This window comes from Scophthalmus maximus, chromosome 17 (genome assembly GCF_022379125.1).
Source record: "Scophthalmus maximus strain ysfricsl-2021 chromosome 17, ASM2237912v1, whole genome shotgun sequence".
Lineage (NCBI taxonomy): Eukaryota > Metazoa > Chordata > Actinopteri > Pleuronectiformes > Scophthalmidae > Scophthalmus > Scophthalmus maximus.
In genome coordinates, this window is record NC_061531.1 from 9,475,718 (window position 1) to 9,498,604 (window position 22,887).

At 44.0% G+C, this 22,887-nt stretch overlaps 1 protein-coding gene across 3 annotated transcripts in view; it reads left to right on the forward strand.

The window, feature by feature from the left end:
• The window catches only part of cacna1ia (calcium voltage-gated channel subunit alpha1 Ia), a 126,025-nt gene that overhangs the window by 31,762 nt on the left and 71,376 nt on the right, over positions 1–22,887 (forward strand). For all 3 annotated transcript variants that reach the window (XM_035614439.2, XM_035614443.2, XM_035614442.2), the window contains exon 2: positions 527–791. In XM_035614439.2, the coding sequence (XP_035470332.1) occupies positions 544–791 (248 nt within the window). In that variant the 5' untranslated portion in view covers positions 527–543. The remainder of the gene's footprint in view (positions 1–526; positions 792–22,887) is intronic.

Here is a 22,887-nt window from a genome sequence, read left to right on the forward strand (position 1 = left end):
ATGAAAGTGAATCCATTCATGAGCCAGTGAGTGGTAGGGGAATGGAGAAGCCTCAACACTGCGATGTGGCTAAATGAATCATCAATGAATGTGCAATGACTGTTGACAGTGATTTACTTTCCGCTGTCGTAAATTTCTGTGGGTGTCTGATTCTGATGGGTGATATTTATCTGTGAGCAAAGCGCTCTGTCAAATGCACACAAGTGAGTTTACGATAAGAGCACTGTGCGGCGCGACGACTCAGCGAGAGACTAATGGGCCCTCGGGGCCCCGGAAAACAACGAGCATTAAGTGTGTGCGAGTCGTGAGGTGATGTTATGACGTGGCGCTGATTTAGTGGTCTGCATACCCAAAGGCTTGTTGCTCAAATCCAACTTTCAGGAAATAAGCACATTCAATTGATAACTATTGGCTGCTCCGGGCGATAATTAAATCACAACAGGCGTCTTACGTCGGTTCCGCATCTGACAGTGTGACGACCATTTCTCTGCTCTGATCTCGGTGCCGACGTCCTGTCGTCTTTCAGATCTCGGCTGAGTTGCCATGACGAGCGAGGAGTGTCCTGTGCCGCTGGGGAGCATTTCCTCAGCAGTGCCAGGGCAGAGCGAGGACTACGGCTCGGCGCAGGCTGATGACATAATTGAGGAAGTGGGACCAGGTGATGACGTCAGTATCGGCAGTGACCTGAGCAATCTGGTGCTGCCCTACCCGGAGCTGGCGCCCGTGGTCTTCTTCTGCCTGAAGCAGACCACCTGTCCTCGCAGCTGGTGCATCCGCATGGTCTCCAGCCCATATCCTTTCCAGTCCCCTCTCAACTTAAAGATAAGCTCTACTTTATTTTCATCATCACTCATCGTTCGCCTGTCCTCACACATCATTTGCAGGTAAACGATTCACAGATCAAACTCTTCTGGTATCAGTGATCACAAAAAAACACTTCCCTCAATGGTTTTTAAAGTCTCTAAGCTTCATTAATCCCCCGCTTCTTACATCGCTCTCATCATTCTTCACGTCCTCGCTTCATTGGCACACCTTTGATACAGCGCTCAGTCCCTCTCCCTCCTCCACCTTCTCCTTTCATCTCCTCATCCGACACCGGTGCGTCCTTCCCTGTATGCACTCCTTCCTCTCTATAGCACTTTTTTTTGTGCTCGCACTTTTGCAGCGTCGAGACTTCTCTCCTCCGTCGCTGTTGTATTCTTTTGATACATTGTCCCCCCCCCCATTATCTGGTGGATTTGCTACCACCGTGCAGCAGCCGTCCCAGAATCTTCTCAAAGTAAGTGTGTTTGACATCCCTATACAAGTACAACTGCAGCGATCAGCATTCCACCGCTCGAACGACTGAATGTGCACATTTGTATGTGTGTGTGTGTGTGTGTGTGTGTGTGTGTGTTTGTGTGTGTGTGTGTGTGTGTGTGTGTGTGTGTGTGTGTGTGTGTGTTTGGGTGTGTAAGTAGGGTTTTTGCTTGTCCCCATAACAAGCAGTTGTCTGTTTGCTGACTACACTGACAGTGGCAGAGGGACTAAGGATGATCCTTTCACATTCGGGACAGACAAAATGACACTGCTGCAAAATGTGTGTGTGTGTGTGTGTGTGCGGGCTTGTGTACATCCAAGTGCAATATGTCTATGACCCTGTTTACTGCCATACAGACTGTTGAGCTTTTTCAGGACCTTTTCACTCCCTGCCATTACAAACTAATTGTGTTTTTTCAAGCTTTTATTCACTTTATATTTCAGCGTGGAGCTGATGCAGTGTTGTGGATGTGCACAGACCACATCCCATGAAACAAATACTGACACCTAGCAAACAGCACATACCATTGAACAGCAGCACTATAAATCCATAACAAACAAGGACACCTCATAACCAACATAGTAGACAATAAACTGTTCACAATGATTTTCTTGTCATACTTTTTTTGGGCAGTAATTTTATGCTGTATGTAGTTTGAATGTTGAATAGAAGTAGTGAGAATTCAAGAAATTGTTACTTCATTCACACATTTTTACAAGGATTGTTGCACTTTTAGTGAGGACGGTGAACGAGCAGTCAAATATACACAACTGGACAGTTAGACTGTCTGTTTGCTTTTTCAGACTCCATCTTTGACGTTGGAGAAAGATTTGAAATCTGCCCGCTAAGGGCTGAGCTCTGCTCCTCTCAGATGGTCCCACGGGACAGGGGACAAACATGCCGGTGTATACACACACACAACACACATACACTGCAAATCTTATTTCACATCGCTTGACCTTCCGCTTCAGCTCATTGGTTGCTGCACACCCATGGCGGCTAGAGCTGTAAGCATGTTAAAACACAGAGAGACACGTGTGTGTGTGCGTGTGTCTGTGTGAAAGAGAATGTGTAAGAGAAATAAAATGTAATTGTAAGGAAGGTTGGAAAAGACAATGCGTGGTGGTTTGAGGAAAGGTTCTTAGTGCTGGAGCTGCGCTAGTCTCTTGTGGAAGCTGGAGAGCCAAAAAAGGACAAACACACACACACACACACACCTCAGTCACCATCACAGCTAGTGCCAGTGTGTGTCTCTGTGTGTGTGTGTGTGTGTGTGAGTGCCAGTGTGTGTCTGTGTGTGTGTGTGTGTGTGTGTGTGTGTGTGTGCGCGCATGTGTGTGGGATGCCGGTTTATTCACAGGCTTTGTACCTTATTTGTGTAGGACAAGGGGATCTGTGTGGGCATCTACTGTGTGTGGAACTGTGTGTTTGATGTTTGGTGCACTGGAACAGGATTTGTACCCATTTGTGTGTATTGATCGTACTCACGTGTGTGTGTGTGTGTGTGTGTGTGTGTGTGTATACATACCAGATATGAAGACATTTGGACTTTTTATTCAAAGTCAGACATGAGATACACAGTTGTCAAGTGATGGCCTCATTTCACATCATCAGTGTTTTGCCTGTGATCAGCGCAGTGTGTCTGAGGTGAATTTTGTCAAGATGTCTGTGTGTAGGGGGGAAATAAGCGGTTGTTTCACCATCTCTTTTCAGATCAATAATTCTATCCACCACTCAGTAGCTGGGAAAGGCATGCAGTGACAGGCGCGCACATACACACACACACACACACACACACACACACACACACAATGGTGTTCTCCCACGCTTGCCTGCAGCAGAGCACCGGCAGCACCTCTCTATATTGCACCCCACACACTTCTTCTGCCTCTCTCTACTGTTCTTGTGTTTCGGAGTGCACACTTATCACTCTGTACATATCACACAGCATAAATTAACCCGAAAAACTTCTCTTGTTTTAAAACTGTTTTAAATCATCCCCCTTATCCCCCATTTTTTTTTTTTACATAAATATCAACACACATTTAATATAATGATGCTGATTTCTATCCTTCTTTCCACACTCGATCTTTGTAGTCAAAGTACACAGATGTACTACATCTGCCAAGCGGGTACGTTTTCCTGTTTTCAACCTGTGTATCTAAATCAATCTAAGTCTTTGTTCGTCTTACACTTTATCCTGACTTAGGAAGTTATTGTAACTGACGTTATTTCCTTCCTGTCAAAACTGATAGCAGATCAAAGGTGTGTCCCAATACAGTCACAAGGCACAGGCACAAATCTGTGTACTACAACATTCCAACCTAAAGAAAAAATCGAAACCCTATCTGCTCCCGGCCTCCAGCTGCTGGGAGATGAGAGTTGAAGTGGGACGGAGACTGCGGTTCCCAGAGGTGTTGCAAACAACCCCTCAAGCCAGACATTGTGCAAGTGGTCCACCACAGACCATATTATCATAGTGGTCGAGCTCACTGTGCCGTGGGAGGCTTGTGAAAAAAGCCCACAAGGAAAAGGCCACAAAGTACCAGTCGCTGGTTGAAGAGCGCAGGGCCAGGGGATGGCAGACCTGGCGGTTCTCTGTTGAGATCGGCTGCGGAGCTTTCCCAGCCAAATCTACATGGCAGCTGTTGTCAGCTCTATGGCCTGGATGGAGAGAGAAATTAACTGCTATGGGCAGTGATTTGGCCCCCACTGGGGGCCCACAAGCTGCTGTGTTATGGTTGAGGGTCTAAAGACCAAGTGAAGGTTAGGTATACCCGAGGACATGGCTCATGGCACAAAGCTGCGGTTACCTCAAGCAGAGAATGCACCACAGCAGGCGTATGATGCAAGTTCTGGTCCATGGATGCAGTTATATGCAGGAACTCACTGACGTGGTTGGAAAATAACTGTGTGCATTCATAAGTACTGTATTTCAGTACAGTTTTGAGGTACTTGTACTTCACTGGAGTGGTTTCACTCCATGCTACTTCATGCTACACTTCTTACAATATTGTGCTTTATAATTTTTTTCTCTCCCAGATTCAGTCATTAGTTACTTAGCATTTTTTCAGTGATCCTAGTTAGTCAAATGATATTGAAATTAACCAATTCTTCTTAAACTGTCAGCAGATACATGCATGCATAAAGTGGCAGTGTCATATCTATAGTCTTAACCAGGTGGCGTCAGCAGAGGAGTAGTGCTCTATACAAAGTTACAGTGTAATATATCCGTGACACAATTCGACTTCTACTAGTGCAATAATATCTCACTTTTTGAATTCATTTGTTTGTTTTCTGTTGAACTTTTGATTTATTTGTTTATTTAGAACTACTTTTGCACGGTCTGCACTATGCTTGTTCCAAACTGCTAACTGTAGTTATAATTGCAGAGTGAGCAGCCTGAATAGTGGCATTATTAGGCTGTATTTTCAAAGTGAAAATGCTCGGGTAATTACTTGCAGTGCGCAGCGTTTCTTAAAGGAAATGTGTGCATGAGTTGTTTAGAAGAAGAGCATTGATTGATGTTTGGCTCTGGGCCCTTTTCTCTTTTTTTAATCTACCCCTCATATATGGTTGCATGCCATTTACTATACTTTCTTTCCACTTCCTCCTCCCGTCTCTTTTTGTGTTTGTTGTCCTGTCTTCCTGTCTTTCCTGTCTCTGAAATTAATGTCTCTCACAAGTTTCACACGTCTATCGTCTCGGCTCTTTGCAGTTGGTGCATTTTTTTCTCTTGCTTGATGCTGGTAACTCTCCTCGTCTTCACATTGCCTCACCCTCTCCTCTTCTCCATCTGATTGGCTCCTGTGGCGTTCAAGCAGAGTGACTGGCCTCTGTGGCCCGTGGTCCTCTTCGGCCCTGACAGCTTGTTATCTCCATGGTGACGGATGGCTGAGGCGTTGCTGCGCCTTGCTCTTAACTACTGCCGAGGATAGAGCACACACCTGGGACACATCACCTTCTCTCTCTCTCTGTCTCTCTCTCTCTCTCGCTCGCGTTTTCTTTCCGTGGTTTTGTTATTATTTTATTCTTCTCTCTATGTCTTTCTCTCAACTTTTACTTTAATTTTTTCTTCTTCTTTGTCTTGCTGTAGTTGTAGATGGAGAAGTTGCTGTGGGGCTTCATGATAGATTAATGTCTTCTCTTATGCAGTGACACTTGCTGTGAGGTGGGCCACTTGATGGGTTTGTGTGTGTGTGTGTGTGTGTGTGTGTGTGTGTGTGTACATGTTGAGTGGTTGTTCCTCTTGATTTGACAAATTTATTATTAAAGAAAATCAAAACGCTGTCTTTTACCCAAAGTGACACTGTCTTTGTGTTTCTTGTCTTTCACGTGTTCTCCAGCCTCTTTTCTGTCATTTCCTCTTGTTTTGATTTGCTTTGCTGTCTGTTTTCTTCTCTCTCTCACAGATTCATTCACTGCTTTCTATAGGTGCACGCGTCCCTCCTCCCCCCCTTCGTAAGATGCCATCCTATCCCAAATTTCCATTTATGCCTTCATCTCGTGCAATAATGTGAGTGTTCCACTCATTTTAATGAGCCTCTGCTTTGAGTCTGAACTGTTGTCCTTTTACCCGGGGGAAGTCTTCTTTATAAAAGAGGCGGAAACATTAATGAGACAAACCTCTGTTAAGGCTAAATAAGACTTATTAGAATACTAATGCTTATGCTTCCAAAACAAATCCCAGTGCTAATACGAGTACCAATACTGATTCTAATGATCCCCACTCTCTCATCACTCTTCATCACTTCATCTTCGCTCCCTTCTTCTTTTTTTCCCTCCCCTCCTCCCTTTCTCTTCTCCCTCAGGTCTAGTCTAAACTCCATTAGTGTTTGTTCCTGAAAGAGGAAGAAGAGATGAGAAGGGAAGAGTAGGGAAGAGATGAAGGACTTAAAGTGACTAATGACTACTGTAGTACGAAGCTTTGCCGCACACACACACACACACACACACACACACAGTGTGACCTCCTTCACAGGCTTTACTTTTTCATAATAGTTACGTTGCACTAACCATGTGCATTTAACATGATGGCAAGTTGAAGTTTGTTATTTTTTTAAATGTTAAACAATGAAGAGAAACGCAAGGCCACATGACATCACACATGCATCTCACTTCTTTTGTCCCATTTCCTCGTATTCTATGGGGCACCAGAATTTCACAGAACGAAAGCAATGATTTCCACAGAATCGTTGAATTAAAGTCATGTTCTTTCAATGGTACATTGGACAACTAGTAAAAAAAATGACCTGACCTCAAACGTTGTCGTGTTTCTTATTCGATGACACGCGTCAGTGTGTTTTTGAGCACTCTCACAAGCTTCGGCAGCTCTGCACGTCTGCACAATTAGTAAGTTAGAAACTGCTTTGCCTGTGTTGTTGACTGTTGTTGACTATTTTGCTTGGAAGTGTTGGATGGTATGTCCACTATTCTTCCCCTTGTGATTTGAATAGTTGCGTCCCTGCGTGCGTGCGTGCGTGCGTGCGTGTGTGCGTTTTATCTCAATCCCCTGCTATCGGATTTTGGATTATGTGGACAATCTTCTTGAATTGCAGCCATAATTGTGTTATGGGTTCAATGTCACATTATTCAAAGAAAATTACCTTCAGATGGCTGCCTGACATCATCCAACCACTGCTTGGGCATTGTGTTATGCTGTATGCAGAGTGTCACAGCCATACTGTGGACGGCAGTGGCGATTTGTCTGAGCTCAGTAACAGCAGAGCAGATTGCTTTAGGATAAACTGCACAGATAAATGTCAGAGGTGCACAAAAGCACACACTGATGCATTTTATTTGTTTAACTGTCTTGTTTATTTTCCTGTCATCATCACATTCTTGCTGCATGCCTTTTGTTTTTTAACGAATGAAAGAACCACATCTAACTTCCGATGTCATCTCAACTCAGAAGTATAGCTTTACACAAACTGGGACTCTTGAGAGGATTTAATTCCATGTCTCCATCACCGCTAACTGCAGTGTACATTTTATCAAAGTGAGTGCTTTGTAGTTTGCTATTTCTCATCTCTTATCGCCAAAGTGCGATATAAATTCTATGAGTCATTCTGCACTGCAACGAGTCTGTTCACTGCTGCCGACCTCCAGAAAACAATCCTGAACAGATATATGTTTCCTCAAAAACATGGGGAGACATGATTGATTGGAAGTTGCAGCGAGCACAACGATGAGAGTGTCTTAAAGGGATGGTGGCTTGACCTTGTCAAGTTAGTAACAGACCTCCGCGAGTCCTCAGTCAGGAAGAACATGTTTGTGGAGGATACCAGAGCTCAAAGTGAGGACAACAACGTGTCCACATCTCTGCTGATGAAGGTCAATATACCCACCTCCTATTTTCTGTTCAAATGCTGTGGAGCACAGTAAATGTATGCAGTATGTGGCCAATTCTCATCGATGAATAAGAGGTCTGGATAAAAAATCTCATGTGATTAACCTTATTAAATCTCGACAATCCAAAGAAATATCTTAAAAAATCCAATAAGCCCTCTCTTATCACAGACCAGAGGCTTTTGTCTTTTAACGCTTGGACTACTGCAATGCATTTTTTAAATGTATCAGTCAATCCTCAGTGTCTCGGCTTCAGCTCGTGCAGAAAGCTGCTGCTCGCATCCCACATCCCCAACACCCGGAGGAGGGCCCATATCACACCAATTCTCGCCTCCCTTCATTGGCAGCCATATGAATTAAGGATTGATTTTAAGATTCGTTAAATAACTTTTAAAGCTCAGCGTGGTCTGGCCACCAGATACGGTACAGTAACAGAGCTGCTAAATCCATCTATGCCCCAAGACCTGTTACCCCAGAAGATCTAATAACCAACTCCAAGCATAAATTCCCAAATCAAGTTTGGTAACTAAGGGTAACCTGGCTTTTGCCATCAGGTCCCCAAAGAGATTAGATTTGCCTTTACCTGTTTTTTTTATAACATGGCTTACAACACATTTTTATAGATTTGTAACTGGTTTTAACTGATGTTGTTTGTTGTCATAATTTCCTTCTCTCTTATCGTTATTATTTTAGTTTTTTCTTGTTTTGATCTGTGCTGTTTTATTCTAATGTATGTTGCACTGTAACACTTGGTAACCATGTTTAGATAAGTGCTATAAGAATAAACATTTTGATATTATTATTATTACTAGTAGTAGTAGTCATAAAGTATCTTTAGTCATGCAGTCAGAAAAAATGGGAGGCAAACGTTATGTCCACTTCAGTCATGACTGATTTGCTCCCCTTTTCTGTTGTACTAAAAAATAATAATAATTTAAATAATCATAACTATCCTTCCCTTCACAATAATCACTACCAAAAAAAGTGTTTTACTTATCTATCAAACTTAGCATTCTGGAAAGTGCATCCTTTTATTTTGTTTCTGGTTAAAAGACTGCTAGAATTTACTAATTGCAATATGCAAATAAATTAGTCTCAGGCCAGTGCTTAGCCTCGAGTTAAAGAGAGTTCACTTCTTAACACACATTTTATAATAAGAGCTCTTGTATTTGTATTGAGCTCCTTTTGCTTCTTCAGAACAGGAGGGCAACTCTGTACGGCGTCATCCTTAAAACTGAAGGATGTGAACAAAAGCAGCAAAAGCTTCCATGTTAGTAGTTTGCATATTAATGCTATGGCTATAACCGGAGGCAGCTGTAAAGACAGCTACAGATAAGCAAAGCAATAATTATTCTACTCCAAATATTCTTGTCTTGTTTCACTTGGAAGCTAAATTGCCAGCAGACAGGATTACTAATAAATCAAATGTGACAGCTCAAAATCTGTTCTTATTTCGTAGAGAGAAATGGAAAAAATATATATATATATCTTTACAGAATACATTCTGCTATTCTCCCCCCATGGTTAATGCTTTAAAAACAATGATCGGCAAACTGTACTTGCATGCTCAAACATGTGGCACCATATAATGCATCTCTGTGTATGTGCATATTTTTTAATAACAAATAAAGGGAGATGAATTCTTAAACAAGATATTCAACATTTGTGGAGGGAACCTAAAGCCTCTAACCAAATGGCTCAAAAGTGTAGAAGCAACGGCTTCTGCACACTGTAGGCCTTAGATGATAGAAATATAAAATTGAAGTAATTATGAATATGGTTCTGTAGAGATTGTGTCAGAACATAATGCCCTACAAACAGGGAACAATCATGGGAGCGCTTGCAGTCCAGTCATGTAGGTTTGTAGAAAGTGTGCGGATAGCGTGAGTCACTGAGGGATGTTTATGAATATTCCCCTTTTCCATTGATCATCACTATGTTTCGGCGTGAGCCGTTTGCCCACTTGCTGTTGGGGCTTTGAGGTCGCTAATGAATACTTATGAGCACATTAGCAGATCAAGAGGGCTCATTACAATATCAAGGAGACCAGCACATCACATGCCCTTTTAGTTCCTTTCGAGTGGATATCGGTCTCAGTGTCCGGGCTGCATGAGCGTCACGTTGCGAATTCATGGGTCACAATTATGCCCAGCTCAGACGAGTCCCTCAAAAATGCCTCCTTCAGATGTTGGAGGAAGAGTCATGGAAGGCTTGCAGCACATTTCAGATGGTCAGACAGGACAGAGGCTCGCTGATTGACAAGCACTGCATCAGTGCACATTAAATTCCGGCATGCGGTTTGCATAGAGTAGAGCATGATTCCCTTTGTCCCTGGCCGTGGTGTGTAATGGTGTCCTCGTCGCACTTCACAGAAGATGAATGACATGCAAAACTGCTCACAAGACCTTGCGATATAAGTTGGCCATTTAAAGTCTGGCCTGATGAAAAGAGAGTAGGAGGCTTATTTTTTGGAAGCTCATTGTCATGATCTAATGTGACTCGATTAAAAAAATCTCATTGTGAACTTCTCTTGACATTCCCCATCTTCCCTCTCGAGTCAATGCTCTTTACGGTTCACTTTATTCAGAGCAGAAAATGATCAGAAATTAAGTTCTGCAATATTTGTTCCCAGGGGATTTTGTGATTGTGTGCACCGGCTCGTCTCCCGGTCACAAGATGTGAGAGTTGGCCAAATAAGCCCCGCAAACGCATACGGAATATACTGCAAAAGCAGGAAAAGACGACGGATGATAAACGAGCCAATGGGAGGGGGGAGAGATCGGGGGGCGAGAAGGGGTAATAATTGTGCGGAAACTCAGGCAGGGAACGGAGGGTTAGCCGGGGGCACAGCAGCGAGACACTGAGTGAAGGACAAGCTTGTAACTTCTCTCTGAAAGACGGATGAAAGAGGACGAGAAAGGATGGAGACAAAAGAGAAGGATCGCAGCCTCTCGGAGAGGCGGGTAGAGGCAGAGAGGGGTGAAGGAGTGAGAGATTGCTAGTTAGCACTTTTCCTGAAAAGACAGAGCACGAGAATTAGACAGTGTGAAGGAAGGAGGAAAATAGAGAGGAGGAGAAGGGGAGATAGTTAGCACAGTGGCAAAGTGAACTTTTGCCCAGTGCCTGTCAGAACAGAGGACGCGCGTGTGTGTGTGTGTGTGTGTGTGTGTGTGTGTGTGTGTGTGTGTGTGTGTGTACCCCTTGCCTACTCTTGACAGTGAGGAGGTACATGAAGTCTCTAATTGCTCTGGTGACGGCAACTTCAGACCTCTCCCACAGTGAGAGGGAGGAAGACAGAGTGGGAGGGACGGGAGAGTAGCACCGAGATCATGGCGAATAAAAAAGACAAAAGGTCTCGGAAACGGCAAGAGCGACTACATTTAGTTATAAAGTAGCGGCTCTCTGGAATCTTCAAACAGACAAATAACAGAGATTAGACCCGAGATCGGGGACCCGACGTATGAAACACGACTGTCCTCCTGGGAATAACGAGTTCCTCCAAAACAACGTGTTCAAGTGAGGAATCCCTGTCCCAGCCACAGCAATTACGACGAGTCTAAAGAGGAAGGTGACGTTATAACTGAGAGAGCAATTCATGCAGATTGAGGAGGTGTTGGTTTTGATCGGATTCAATGTGCATAAGTTTATCAATTGGAGATTCCTTATACTGGTGATGCTGTACTGTATGTGTCTCAACTGTCCACACTGGAATCTGTCGTCAATCTGATCCCTCTGTCCTGCTCACATCGCCCCCTCCTCTCGTTTGCGCTGACTCATTATTGATTCATCTGTTGATTATCTTCTCGATGATGCGATGTAGTTCTTTAGTCCATAAAATGTCATAAATGAGGAAAAGCGTCGATCGTGTTTCCCAAACCCCAACATGATGTTTTGTTTTATCCACAAACCAAAGGTATTCAGTTTGCTGTCACATAAGAGCAAATAAATATAATAATTTGGGCTTCAAATTTCATAAAAAAAGTAAAAATCTATCACAAAAATTATCACAGATTATCAAAATAGTTGGGATGGTTTGTTTCTCACTGAGAGAAAGAATCCAGATTAGTGGGGCAGACTCAGGCCATGCCTCAGTGATTTACTGATATTATCTGCACACCCTGACCTGGAGGAATGATGAGATATATATATATATATATAAAACGCACACTTTCAACACTGACCCACAACTTTTCCCTGACTTCTGCCTAGTGACCCTTAGCCTCTCCTGAGTGTATTCCCTTATCGCTCTGTCAGCTCTGGAAGGGGAGACAGATGGGGGGGGGTCTATCAAGGAGAGAGAGAAAAAAAATATGTAGAGAGAGAGTGAGGTGAGAAAGAGAGTGGAAAGAGTTAGTGATCACTTGGGAGCTACTGAAATGGCCCTGCTTTGTCACTGTCTCACACGCAAACACACACAAACATGCACAACTCTCTCTTTTCTCACTATCATATATACACATAATCCTATAGCTGTCAGATATATGTTACACACATATGGATCATACTTTGCCCAGATCCTTCTCCAGTGTTTTTTCCACTGGCTATTAGGCTGTGTGTGTGTGTGTGTGTGTGTGTGTGTGTGTGTGTGTGTGTGTGTGTGTGTGTGTGTGTGTGTGTGTGTGTGTTGTGTTGTGTTGTGTGGGCGGCATCTGTCAGGGCGGATGCTGAAACCCTTCCTCTGGCCAATGATGAAAGCTCAGCCCGTGTGTGTGTGTGTGTGTGTGTGTGTGTGTGTGTGTGTGTGTGTGTGTGTGTGTGTGTGTGTGTGTGTGTGTGTGTGTGTGTGTGTGTGTGAGAGAGAGAGAGAGACCACACAGATGTTTGACTGGTGTATATGTAGCTCAAATGAGCCTTGGGGCTTAAGTCATTAAATACCAGCTTTAAATTTACCAACACACACTTGTTCGCACGGACACATAGAACGGTGCAGCTTTTGATGGTCTCCCCAAAGTAGCTGAGTTGGTAAATCGTCCGTGAACGCTGTCATGTAACAAAATCAGCGCCTGAATCACTGACATTACTGCAACAAGCTCGCGTGATGTGAGCTCACAGGGGGACAGACTGTTCAGTGAGGGAGGAGAGAGGAAGAGCAAAACGGGGAGTGAAAGGACGTATTAAGGAGCAGTAAATGCAGCAATTTAGTAACATAATGGTGGTTAATGATGCCGCAGGGAGAGAGGAATATAATAGAAATCTTCACATTCACCAAAACAAAATAGCAAGCTCGAGAAGCAGTTTGCAGGGGAAATCACTCCACCGCCGCCAGTGGGAAGCCAGCGGGGGACCGTGTCTCTACGCCAAACTCTGCCAGGGCACCTCTTTCAAACAGGGAAACTGCTGGTGTGAATCTCTGCACGCGTTACACTCTCACGGTAGATATCGCTCTCGCCTGGTGTCTCGATGTGTGTGGGAGCAGGCCCCGCGGCGCTTCACACCCTCCCCGGGCCAACAGAGGAGTTGACAGCAGCAGAAACCGTGGCACAAATGTGGAACTGTGAGCCAACGTACGTGCAGCTCAACAAAGTGAACACGGTCTCCTTTGACACTCCATTGTCTTAAGTTAGACTCTGCCGCACTGTGACGGCGTCCAATCCTGGCATCTAAATTAATCCTATAGGGAAGAGAGGAAAAAACGGTGTTTGAATACACGCCAGTTACGTTAAGTCATTTTTGCGTGTTATCACTGTGAACTTTTGGCTTTTAGCGTTTCATTTCACACTACATCCTGTCTCAACTGACCCGAGCTGACCCTTTTCCCTCAAAACCGTGACGTAGGACACGCGAAAAGATTCTCAAATGTATAGACGTGACCCGCGAAAAAGGTCTTTCCAGTGCCGCGCTTTTTCATACGCAATCCCATGAGATCCCGTTAGCTTTCTCACCCGCGGTTTGTTTCACTGGGCTGACCTCGGCCCCGACTTCTGTGTGTGCAAACTGGTTGATCCGTCTCGGATTATTTCAACCTACTGCACTGACCATACACTTAGGGTTTTTAGTGCTGTGTTTTTGTTTGCTGTGCAAGCACAGATATGCAGGCACCACCTTACATCTTTCCACTTATACCTTTGCTAGGCGAGCAGATACACATACACACACATTGCCTTCGTCCTTCAACCACGACTACGTACAGTGCATGACGCCCTGAACCTACACACAAAATAAGATGATTCATCCTGTTACTAATAGTAATACCCAGCGCGCTATCTTTCTCACAAATGACACTTGACAGCACAGTTCTGTACAATTTTGTCTTTGTGTGTGTGTGTGTGTGTGTGTGTGTGTGTGTGTGTGTGTGTGTGCGTGCGTGCGTGCGTGCGTGCGTGCGTGCGTGCGTGCGTGCGTGCGTGCGTGCGCGCGCGCGCGTGTCCTTTTGGCTATTTTCCCAGTCAAATGAGTGTGAGCCGGAGTGCAAAGACAGCCAGGTCCTGCAGAGAGCCAAGCACTTTTTAAATAATGTTATCACGACACATTTGTTTTTCATTCTATCTGTTTCAGTTATGCGTCCCTCACCCTCACCCACTTCCATTACTTTTTATTTCCTCTCAGAGTGTCATGATCGACACTGAACCGACTGTTAGGTGTCGCGTGGATGTGTGAATTGCATTGCGTGAAATGTGTGTATACACTATTGTTGCATTTGCAGAAACATGACAGATACTTTGACCCTTCCGACGCGTTCTGTTTCATACCACTCTAAGTTATTGATCAGAACATCCCTAGTGAACTTTAGTGAACACGCAGGTCCCCAAAAGAAACAGACGAGGACCCAAATGCAGACTAAAGAACGTCTCTGTTGCAAGGTCCGGTACACAAGTGTCAGAAGAGTTAGCTGATCTCTCAACATGCTGAGCCAAATTTTTCTTCCTAACAATGGGATCATTGTACAGATTGCATTCAGACAGCATTCTCGTTGATTGCAGTTGATTTTGTGCGCCCTGGCGCTTCATATTGACATGTAAATGACCAATATTGTTTGGTGTAATTCCAAGGCCGAGGCCACCAATATTTATCTCAATCTCACAGGACAATTTACTGCATGGATCAATACAAAATAGCCTAAAAACTAAATGCAAAGGATTCAGTCTATGAGATATTCTTTCCCAGGGCATTAATTAGAGGACAGTGTTGCCGATGTGTGAGCTACTCCTTAAGAATATGCTGAATTTGCTGCCTTGCCACATGTGATTAATAGGGTCCCCATCTCTCTCTCTCCCCCTCTTATCGCTTGCCCACTTCTCTGTCTCTCTTCTCCTCTTGCATCCTGTCTCCGTCTGTTTCTCGGAGTAAACGTTGCTTCAGCGACCTGTAAGTCAAAGTTAAGCAGATGGAGGAGGGTGTTGCAGAACGAGAGGGGAAGACAAAGAAAGAGTCAGGGTGACAGACATCCCATCACTCACAGAGCCATCGGCAAGTCAGTGAGTAGACGTCACGGTGAATTGACAACACTGATACTGGGCGGGTGTCATTTTCTACTTTTCCATTGGCCATGTCAAGCAATTTAAAAGAGATGATTTAGAAATGCTGTTAGAAATACTGTTTTAGTTTTATCAAAATTTAAAAAAAATTGAGATGGCAATCGACATTAACAAGCAGCAGCTCGTCCGCTTAAAGTTCCAAAGTATAGTGTATTTGTTTCGACCTTATTGTCGAGTCACATGATCATTCATCGCACTACCAAGATTCCTTTGGTTGTAAATGTGGGAGCTGGTGAGGAGCTAAAGTGATCTCCATTCAACTTGCGGCTGTCAGATGATTTTAATGTTTTAACGTCTTCATTACATATAATTTCAGTGAGTAGAGTAACCATGCACACATATGTGGTGAACCTGTGTGCTGAATTAAAATCTAGCTTGTCAAACTGATTTTTAAGATCACTTCTACTGTAAATATTCTACTGCTTCATTAATATTATAAAAATGAACACTTTTGCTAGCTCCGTATTGTTATATTTTCCCGCAGAGAGAGAACAAGCGGTTTGGGTGGTAGCGTCTGCAGTTTGTGTTTAGTGATGCTGTATATCAAGGAATCAACTAATTTTGTAAGGTGTAGTGGGAACCTTTATAGTCTACATTATTAGATTTTATTAAAAAAAAAAGAAAATTAAATTAACCCTGATTCAACGGCTTCAAATCTCTGCATGTCTGCTCCATATTGCGTGTGCGTTAGTGCTTGCGTGTGTGTGTGCGTGTGTGTGTGCGTGTGCATGTGTGTGAGCAATGCATTATTGTGCATCGCCATACCTGAGCCTGCCAACCTGCGGAGACGTGGTCCCACAGGGTGCAGTCACTGCCACAGCATATTAATATCAATGGAACCAGTTGAGCTGCAAAGAACTGACCTTGGTTATGCTCGTAGCTAACCAGTGAGCTAATGCAGCCTGCATGACACTGCTATCTTCTCTGCTGCTTGTAGGCCTCGCTCACTGTTTTTTTATTTTATAACTAATTTGCAATGCAATGTAAACCTCCCGACCGCCACCTGTGAATTGTTTTTACCTCAGTCTTTATCTTTGACATCCATGGACAGTATAGTTGGATGGATAGGACAGTATTCCTTAAACCTAGTGAAGAGCAGGACTGTTTCCCAGTCTTCGCCGTGCATCATAATGTAAAGAAACCAGGAAAAATGATGGTCACCAAGGACAGATTTTCAAAATTTGGCATTTTTTGCTTTTGTAGACACGCACACACACACACACGCGTGCGCACACACACACACACACACACACACAACTTGTCTCTCTCCTGTCCCTTCAAAAGCTCTGACATGGCCTCGAGGGAGGATTTAGCCCCAGCACAGCCACAGAAGGATGAAACTGCCTGTAAGAGAGAAGCCATACAAAGAAGACAGCTAGAGCATTAGTATGACTGAAATTGCTCTTATTCAAACGAAATGGAATGATAGGAGAAAAGTACTTTTGTTCCTCCATCTTCATTTCTGTCTCACTGCATTGTGAGCTTCAATGGGCTTCCTTTCTTTGGCAACCGCTGCCATATTTGAAGTTGTAGTGTGAGATGACGAGGCCTGTTATTTCCATGGCAGGCGAAGGGTGGACACATTTTTGAAACATATCTCTGTCACATCATGCAAAATTCTTCGATTTTTCTATCCTTCTCAAATCAGACAAATCAACAACAATATCAGTGGAATGTTTGGAATTCTGTCATCGCCTTGTTGGCCACTGTAGCTGTTGAATGTGCTCCTGTTTAATGATCAAAAAGGACGTGGGGCTATTTTCTCATTTTACAACTTTAATTCGCAGTGCAGCAATTTTTAATATTGCAGTGTTTTGATTATTTGACAGCTGCGTAGCCCAGTACGCACACACACACTCTTGTGCCGATGTCTAACAGGCCCGCTGGAGCTGTTAAGTTTAACGTGCATGGCACAAGGGCACCTTGATGGCTGGGGGACGGGAGAGCGTCTTGTATCTCTGTTCCTTGCCTGGTGTCCCCTACCTGCCTCAAGGACTCGCTGACAAACAGTGAAGGTTAAACGACTCCCTGTTATTGTGTAAACTTAACTCTTAATATTTTGTAGATAAACCCACTTTCCAAGTGTCCTCCCCACTTTTTGTCGTCGTTTTATTTTAGTGACCTTTTTGGCAGAAAGAATTGGCAGCTGCCACACTGTGCCGTTCACAAGTAGACTGATTATCAGGCACATTAAAAGGAGGGAATGGCCATTTGACTCTCGTTGCGATAGTGACGTCCTGCAGGGGATCTCGGAAGCATCACAGATGACATTTGTCGGAGCCGGGAGCAACTTGCAATGCCATTGCTAAGCTGGGCGGATGAATAATGCAGAGCTACAAACAGTTTCACATGTTTTCTTGGCTCTGTTGAATTGGAAACGTCGCTGTGTGGCCCCACAGAGGGGAAGCAGGAAGAAATATGACCTCTGCATATATAATATGTCGTGCTTCTGTCGCAGTAAGATTTCTGCTGGGTCATGCAAGAAGGCCCTGGTTGAGGGTGGCGGCTCGGTTCGGCTCAGCTCGGCTCGGCTCGGCTCGTCATTCTGCTTCATCTGCTTCCTCGGTGTCGTAAATGGCCTGACCGAGCATGAAGTGCAGAGGGGAAATGGGACAATATAACTAGCTTCCTGTTGCTGCTGCATCTGTGTGTGTGTGTGTGTGTGTGTGTGTGTGTGTGTGTCAGGTAGTAATTAGTAGAGACAGGCTCTCCTGCTGTGCTGACATGCCTATATAGGACGTGCCACCAGTCCAAACTCTCACACTCGTGCTGGAAATAAAGACAAACTTATTCCAACCAACTGCAGCGAGGCAAGCAAAAAGAAAAAAAGAAAAAAAAAAGCCATTTAAAAAGTAAGCTTTGACTTCATTTCTGGGGTCCTAATTTTGCACAAGCCTCACCTTAATGTAGCAATACAGCAGTGGGTGCTATGCATTATTGAGTCCTGTCCTCTTTTCCATTTCAGTCTTTCAGCACCCCGTATATTAATATTGTAGTAGTCTTATGAGGACCCAAAAAAGAAAAACGAAGGGCTGGTGTAGAGAAACAAGGGAAAGGGGGCGTGCAGATGCAGAAACCTTGGTGAAGTTCATTCACCCTCCGAGCCCTTCGCCCGAACTAAAGTCCTTAGCAAAGTTAACTTGCAAACAAATAACAAGGCAAGTCGGGGCACAGATCACTTAGTGGAACGTGAACTCACAGGGTTCAGCACGCCCTGAAGACTAAGCACTGGACCTGCAGTGTTTTCTACACACTCGCTGCAGCAGAAGCAATGAGAAACTTCTGAAGTGAACCAACTGAAAAAAAATATAATAGAAAATTATGGTTTATGGTTAGCTGAGGAAGAATTATGCATGTGTGTGTGTGTGTGTGTGTGTGTGTGTGTGTATGTGTGTGTGCGTGTGTGCCTGCTTTCAGTAGTACAAAAATCATTGTAGTGTACTGAAAAAAGAACAAAAAGCCCCAGAGGTAATAAGATTTCACAATTATGAAACAAACAAACATTAGGGTTTATTTTCACTCAATTAAAGATTAATATTTTAAGATGAAACATCCAATGCACAGTCAAGCACTGTATTGTGCAACTGTCCTACGGCGGTTTTTATGTGTTAAAAAGATTAACTTGGTTGTTTGCGTGTGTTTTTTGAGATTTTTGTTACATCATCAACTGGGCAGAAATATTCTAGGCAGGGTCGCAAAGTCATCGTCCCCTTTTAGCATGACAGAGAGATGGGAGAGAGGGACGGAGAAAAGGGACGTGAGGTGAAAGAGAACAAGGACGTGGGAAATGGAAATGATGTAGTCACTGTGTGTGTGTGCGTGTGTGTGTGTGTGTGTGTGTGTGCGTGTGCGTGCGTGTGTGTGTGTGTGTGCCTGTTATAGTGGCTGCAGTCACGTTTAACGATTATAAAGATAAAGCACAGTAGCCCTGAATATCAGAAAAAAACAACTAATGTACAACACAGAACTGATGAAAGAATCAACACTGGCATTTCCTTATTAGAACATATAAAAGAACATGGTAAAGTCTCCCTTGTGTAATTTCAAAGCGAACATCACTTTCACTGTGTCATTTCCCCAGGATTTAGAAGCTTTACTCCACATGCATCCAGCTAAGAAGGGGTTCACTCTCTCAGTCACGTTAGCTGTCAGTCACTCTGTGTCTCTAGGCGTCTACTTGGGGGACACGGAACTGACTACTTTGGTGCTTTGGGGGCTGGAGAGAGAGAGAGAGAGAGAGACTGCTGCAAGAACAGGAGCAGAGTGGAAGCTGTCAAAGCAGCTCTTCAAAGTCTGGGGTAAAATGTAGGCCACAACAGAAGTTGATTCGTGTGGCACCGGCTCAAGTCCGCAACAGCCTCTGTGGGTTTTTCCATAGACCAAAACGTGGCCCTTTTTGTCGGCGTAGATGACGTCAAACGTTTTTGACAACGACAAACATGGCGGCAAAGGCCGGAGTGTAGGTGACATAACGCATAACCTCTCCTCAAAAATGTCCTCCATTTTAAAAAAAAGTCTTCATTGTGTCTCATGGCCGTGTGTCCTCTGGAACTATTAGCTCTACTGGTCTGTTCTGCCCTCATAACAGCAATATGGATGAAATGACCACAGAGTGTGGACAGAAGGCTCCATCCATATACTGAATGCCTTCATGAATTTTATGGATTCAGTAAATGCCACAAAGCTTTTTCTGTGTGAGACTCTACAAGTCCGCTGATCTCAAGCGTTACAGGGAAACATCAGATCCCAATGAGAAACTATTAATCTTATTATCTCATTAACACACTTTTACACACACATAAGAAACCAACTTGCTGTCGGGTGTTACCCTTTTTTTGGGGGGTGGGGGGGTTAATCTTTGCCTCTGGAATGGGGGTTTGGCAGGGATGGTTTGTACAACATGAACCTCTCCTCAATGCTAGTGAGAGAACTGGGCCAGGCTGTCAGAGAGACAGAATGAATTCCTACCATCATCCCCAGACACATTTTGCATTATTTAATGGCAATGGGCAAACTCGCCAAAGATGTGTACAACATTCGCTCAACGGCAAACCGAGGCTTGTACGGCGGTGAGTGCAATACGTGTCCGGTGATCTCATTTCCACGTGTGTCATTTGATCTCCTGATAAAAATCTAAATCCAGGCAAAAGGGAACAGCACGGACACGACGGTTTTAGCTACGGTGAAAAATCTGCAGCCAGCAAGCATTGAAAAAAAGTCTACAAATGGCGTCCGAATCCCTATAATGTTCTATTTTGGACACACTTCACTGAAATTCACACAAAACTCACTTGAGATTAAGGGTCCCATATTGTATGAAGTTAGATTTCCATGTCTCTTTTCATTACAAAGCAGGTGTAGCCGCTTCATACAGTAAATACAAGTAAACAGTTACCGCCCTCAGCGACGCCCCCAGAACTCACCACCATCCAACCGGGCAGGATTTGGTGTCTGGATTTGTTTACCTAAAACCTTCAATATACTTAGTATAATTTTCTCTTTATTTAGTGTTTTGCTCTGCCACTCCAACCGTCTTTACCGCTTTCCTGCTTTGAACCGACTACGAGTGTCGTATTACTTTTATTAGGTTGCCTTGAAATTGTTATCAAAAGTTGTTTCATGAGTAAGACTTGGACTTTTGTTTTTTATTGCTGAATAAAATGGCAGATGCATCAACACATTTCACAATGCTGAAAGAAAAACCGGCAAACGCAGACGGAGAGAAAGAGAGATTGAGGCGCAGTGGAATAAATAGAAACAGAGAAACCTTCACCTTTCTGCTGGAAAATTAGCATCACAAATGGACGGATCACAGCCATTTCATAATTCCTTTTAAGCGTCTCCCTCTCTCTCTGTGTCGCCTCATTTCATCTACTTTGCCGCCCTCGACTTGTTTGTTCCTCTTCCATGAAACACCTGTGATGCTCGAGGATCCACTCGCCATGCCTGCAATTACAGGCGGGGACCTCAGGGAGCCCGACTAATCGCGAGGGTATCGATTTCCATGAAAGAAAAGGACTGGCAGAAAGTGGAGAGAAGATCTAAAAGTTCAAGCTGTACCCTTGTGGCGTGGTGAGCAGGCGGTTGAGCTTGTGGGAGATCTTTCTCTTAGTCCTGCTTTTTGGGTATTCCTGTTTAATGAAATATGAATTTTACCTATAGCAAACCTGCCAAAATTATATGTGCATATCAAATGGAGGGAAATAGTAAAAAAACAACAGGAAAAAAAGGATCTCTCTGCAATTGTTTTTAATCCGGGCCACAGCCGAGCCCCAGTCTCGTGTTTCCTTCTCTTACCGAGCCCTCAGCTCCTTTTTTTTCTCCCTCTGTTTGCAACAAGGGATCATGTCAGCCCATTAGACCCCTGTTGAAATATGGATGACGAGATGAGAGAGATGAGGGCTTACAGTTCCCCTTCTCAACCAGATCCTCTTCATTCCCATCTCGTCCTGGTTATCCAGACTTTGTCAGTTCAGAGAGTGATGCGGGTGTTGTTTGTCTGCTACTCAGGGGGAGAAAAACACCTGAAATCTAATATAGTTCACATATCACACACATTCTCCCTAAAAAATCATCGATTTCATTTGATTATCTGCTGGCTCAATGTGTGCATCTGCCATTGAGATCTCAATAAAAAACAAAACATATAGTCCTTTATTTCAACAGAATAACCCAACTCACAGCATCAGTCTGGTTTGGATCATTTAACCTCAGTGTAATAGTTCTGGTCAGTCCACTTTGAATAATATATATATTGGTTTTTTGCTGCAGGCATTGACTGAAATAACACAGACCAGTGAATTAATCACAGTTCTCAGAACTGAGAGATTGTGATTCCACAAGACACAGATTTCCACTCTGAATTGTGTCGTGTTGTGTGGCAGTCGGTTCCGGCCGGTTGAGAGCAGACCCACTCATGGATGAGGGGTGTGAGGTTGTGAGTCACGTCTCAGGCTCGAACAGGATTGTCAGTCAACAATTTGTGGTCACCTTTTTTCTTGTTCTTCTTGTCTTTTCTGAAATTGCTAATCGTCCTAAAGACAACTGGTAGATCTCTAGATATAGTAGTAGGGAGCAAACAATGTCCAGAAGTCGCTCTGGGAGGATGGGACGTTGGGGGAGAGATCACAGAGCAGCTGGTGTCACCACATGTGTCCAGCCAGGTTGCTATGACTGGGTACATGACTAAAGGGGTTCTGACATTTGGAGGCACAAATGGTTGTCTGTGGTGCTTCTTGATGAGGATCATGAGTCATTTTATTGCTATTTTATTTTTGCAAATGCAATGAGATGGTGGGAGTTGGAGTAAGACAGATGGCTGGACGGCGGTTGAGAGCTGGTGAGGATGGTCCCTTGTCACATCAGAGTCTGACCGGTCCCTGCAGATGTCAGCAGCGGAGTCATGCCATCACTTCTCTTTTTCTTTTCCTCCCTCCCTGTCTGTTATTTTTCCAAAACACTGACTGTGTCAAATTCAAACTAATGGCTTGTGAGCACACTGCATGCGCTGCTGTCCACTGACCCATGAAACTCTCTGTAGTTGTTTTTATCTGGCTCTCCTTCTCTTCCCACCTTTCTCTAATTCCCCTGTGCATGCCTTTTTCAAAATTTTTGTGCTCACTTTTGCGCTCTTGTCGACATCCTTTGTCACCCACGACTCACCTCTGTACTCAGTTTATATTGGTCCCCCTCTGTCTGTCTTTCAGTTTCCTTCATTCCATCTCACTGAGTCATGTCGTCCTTTCTCTATCCCCCCTCCCCACA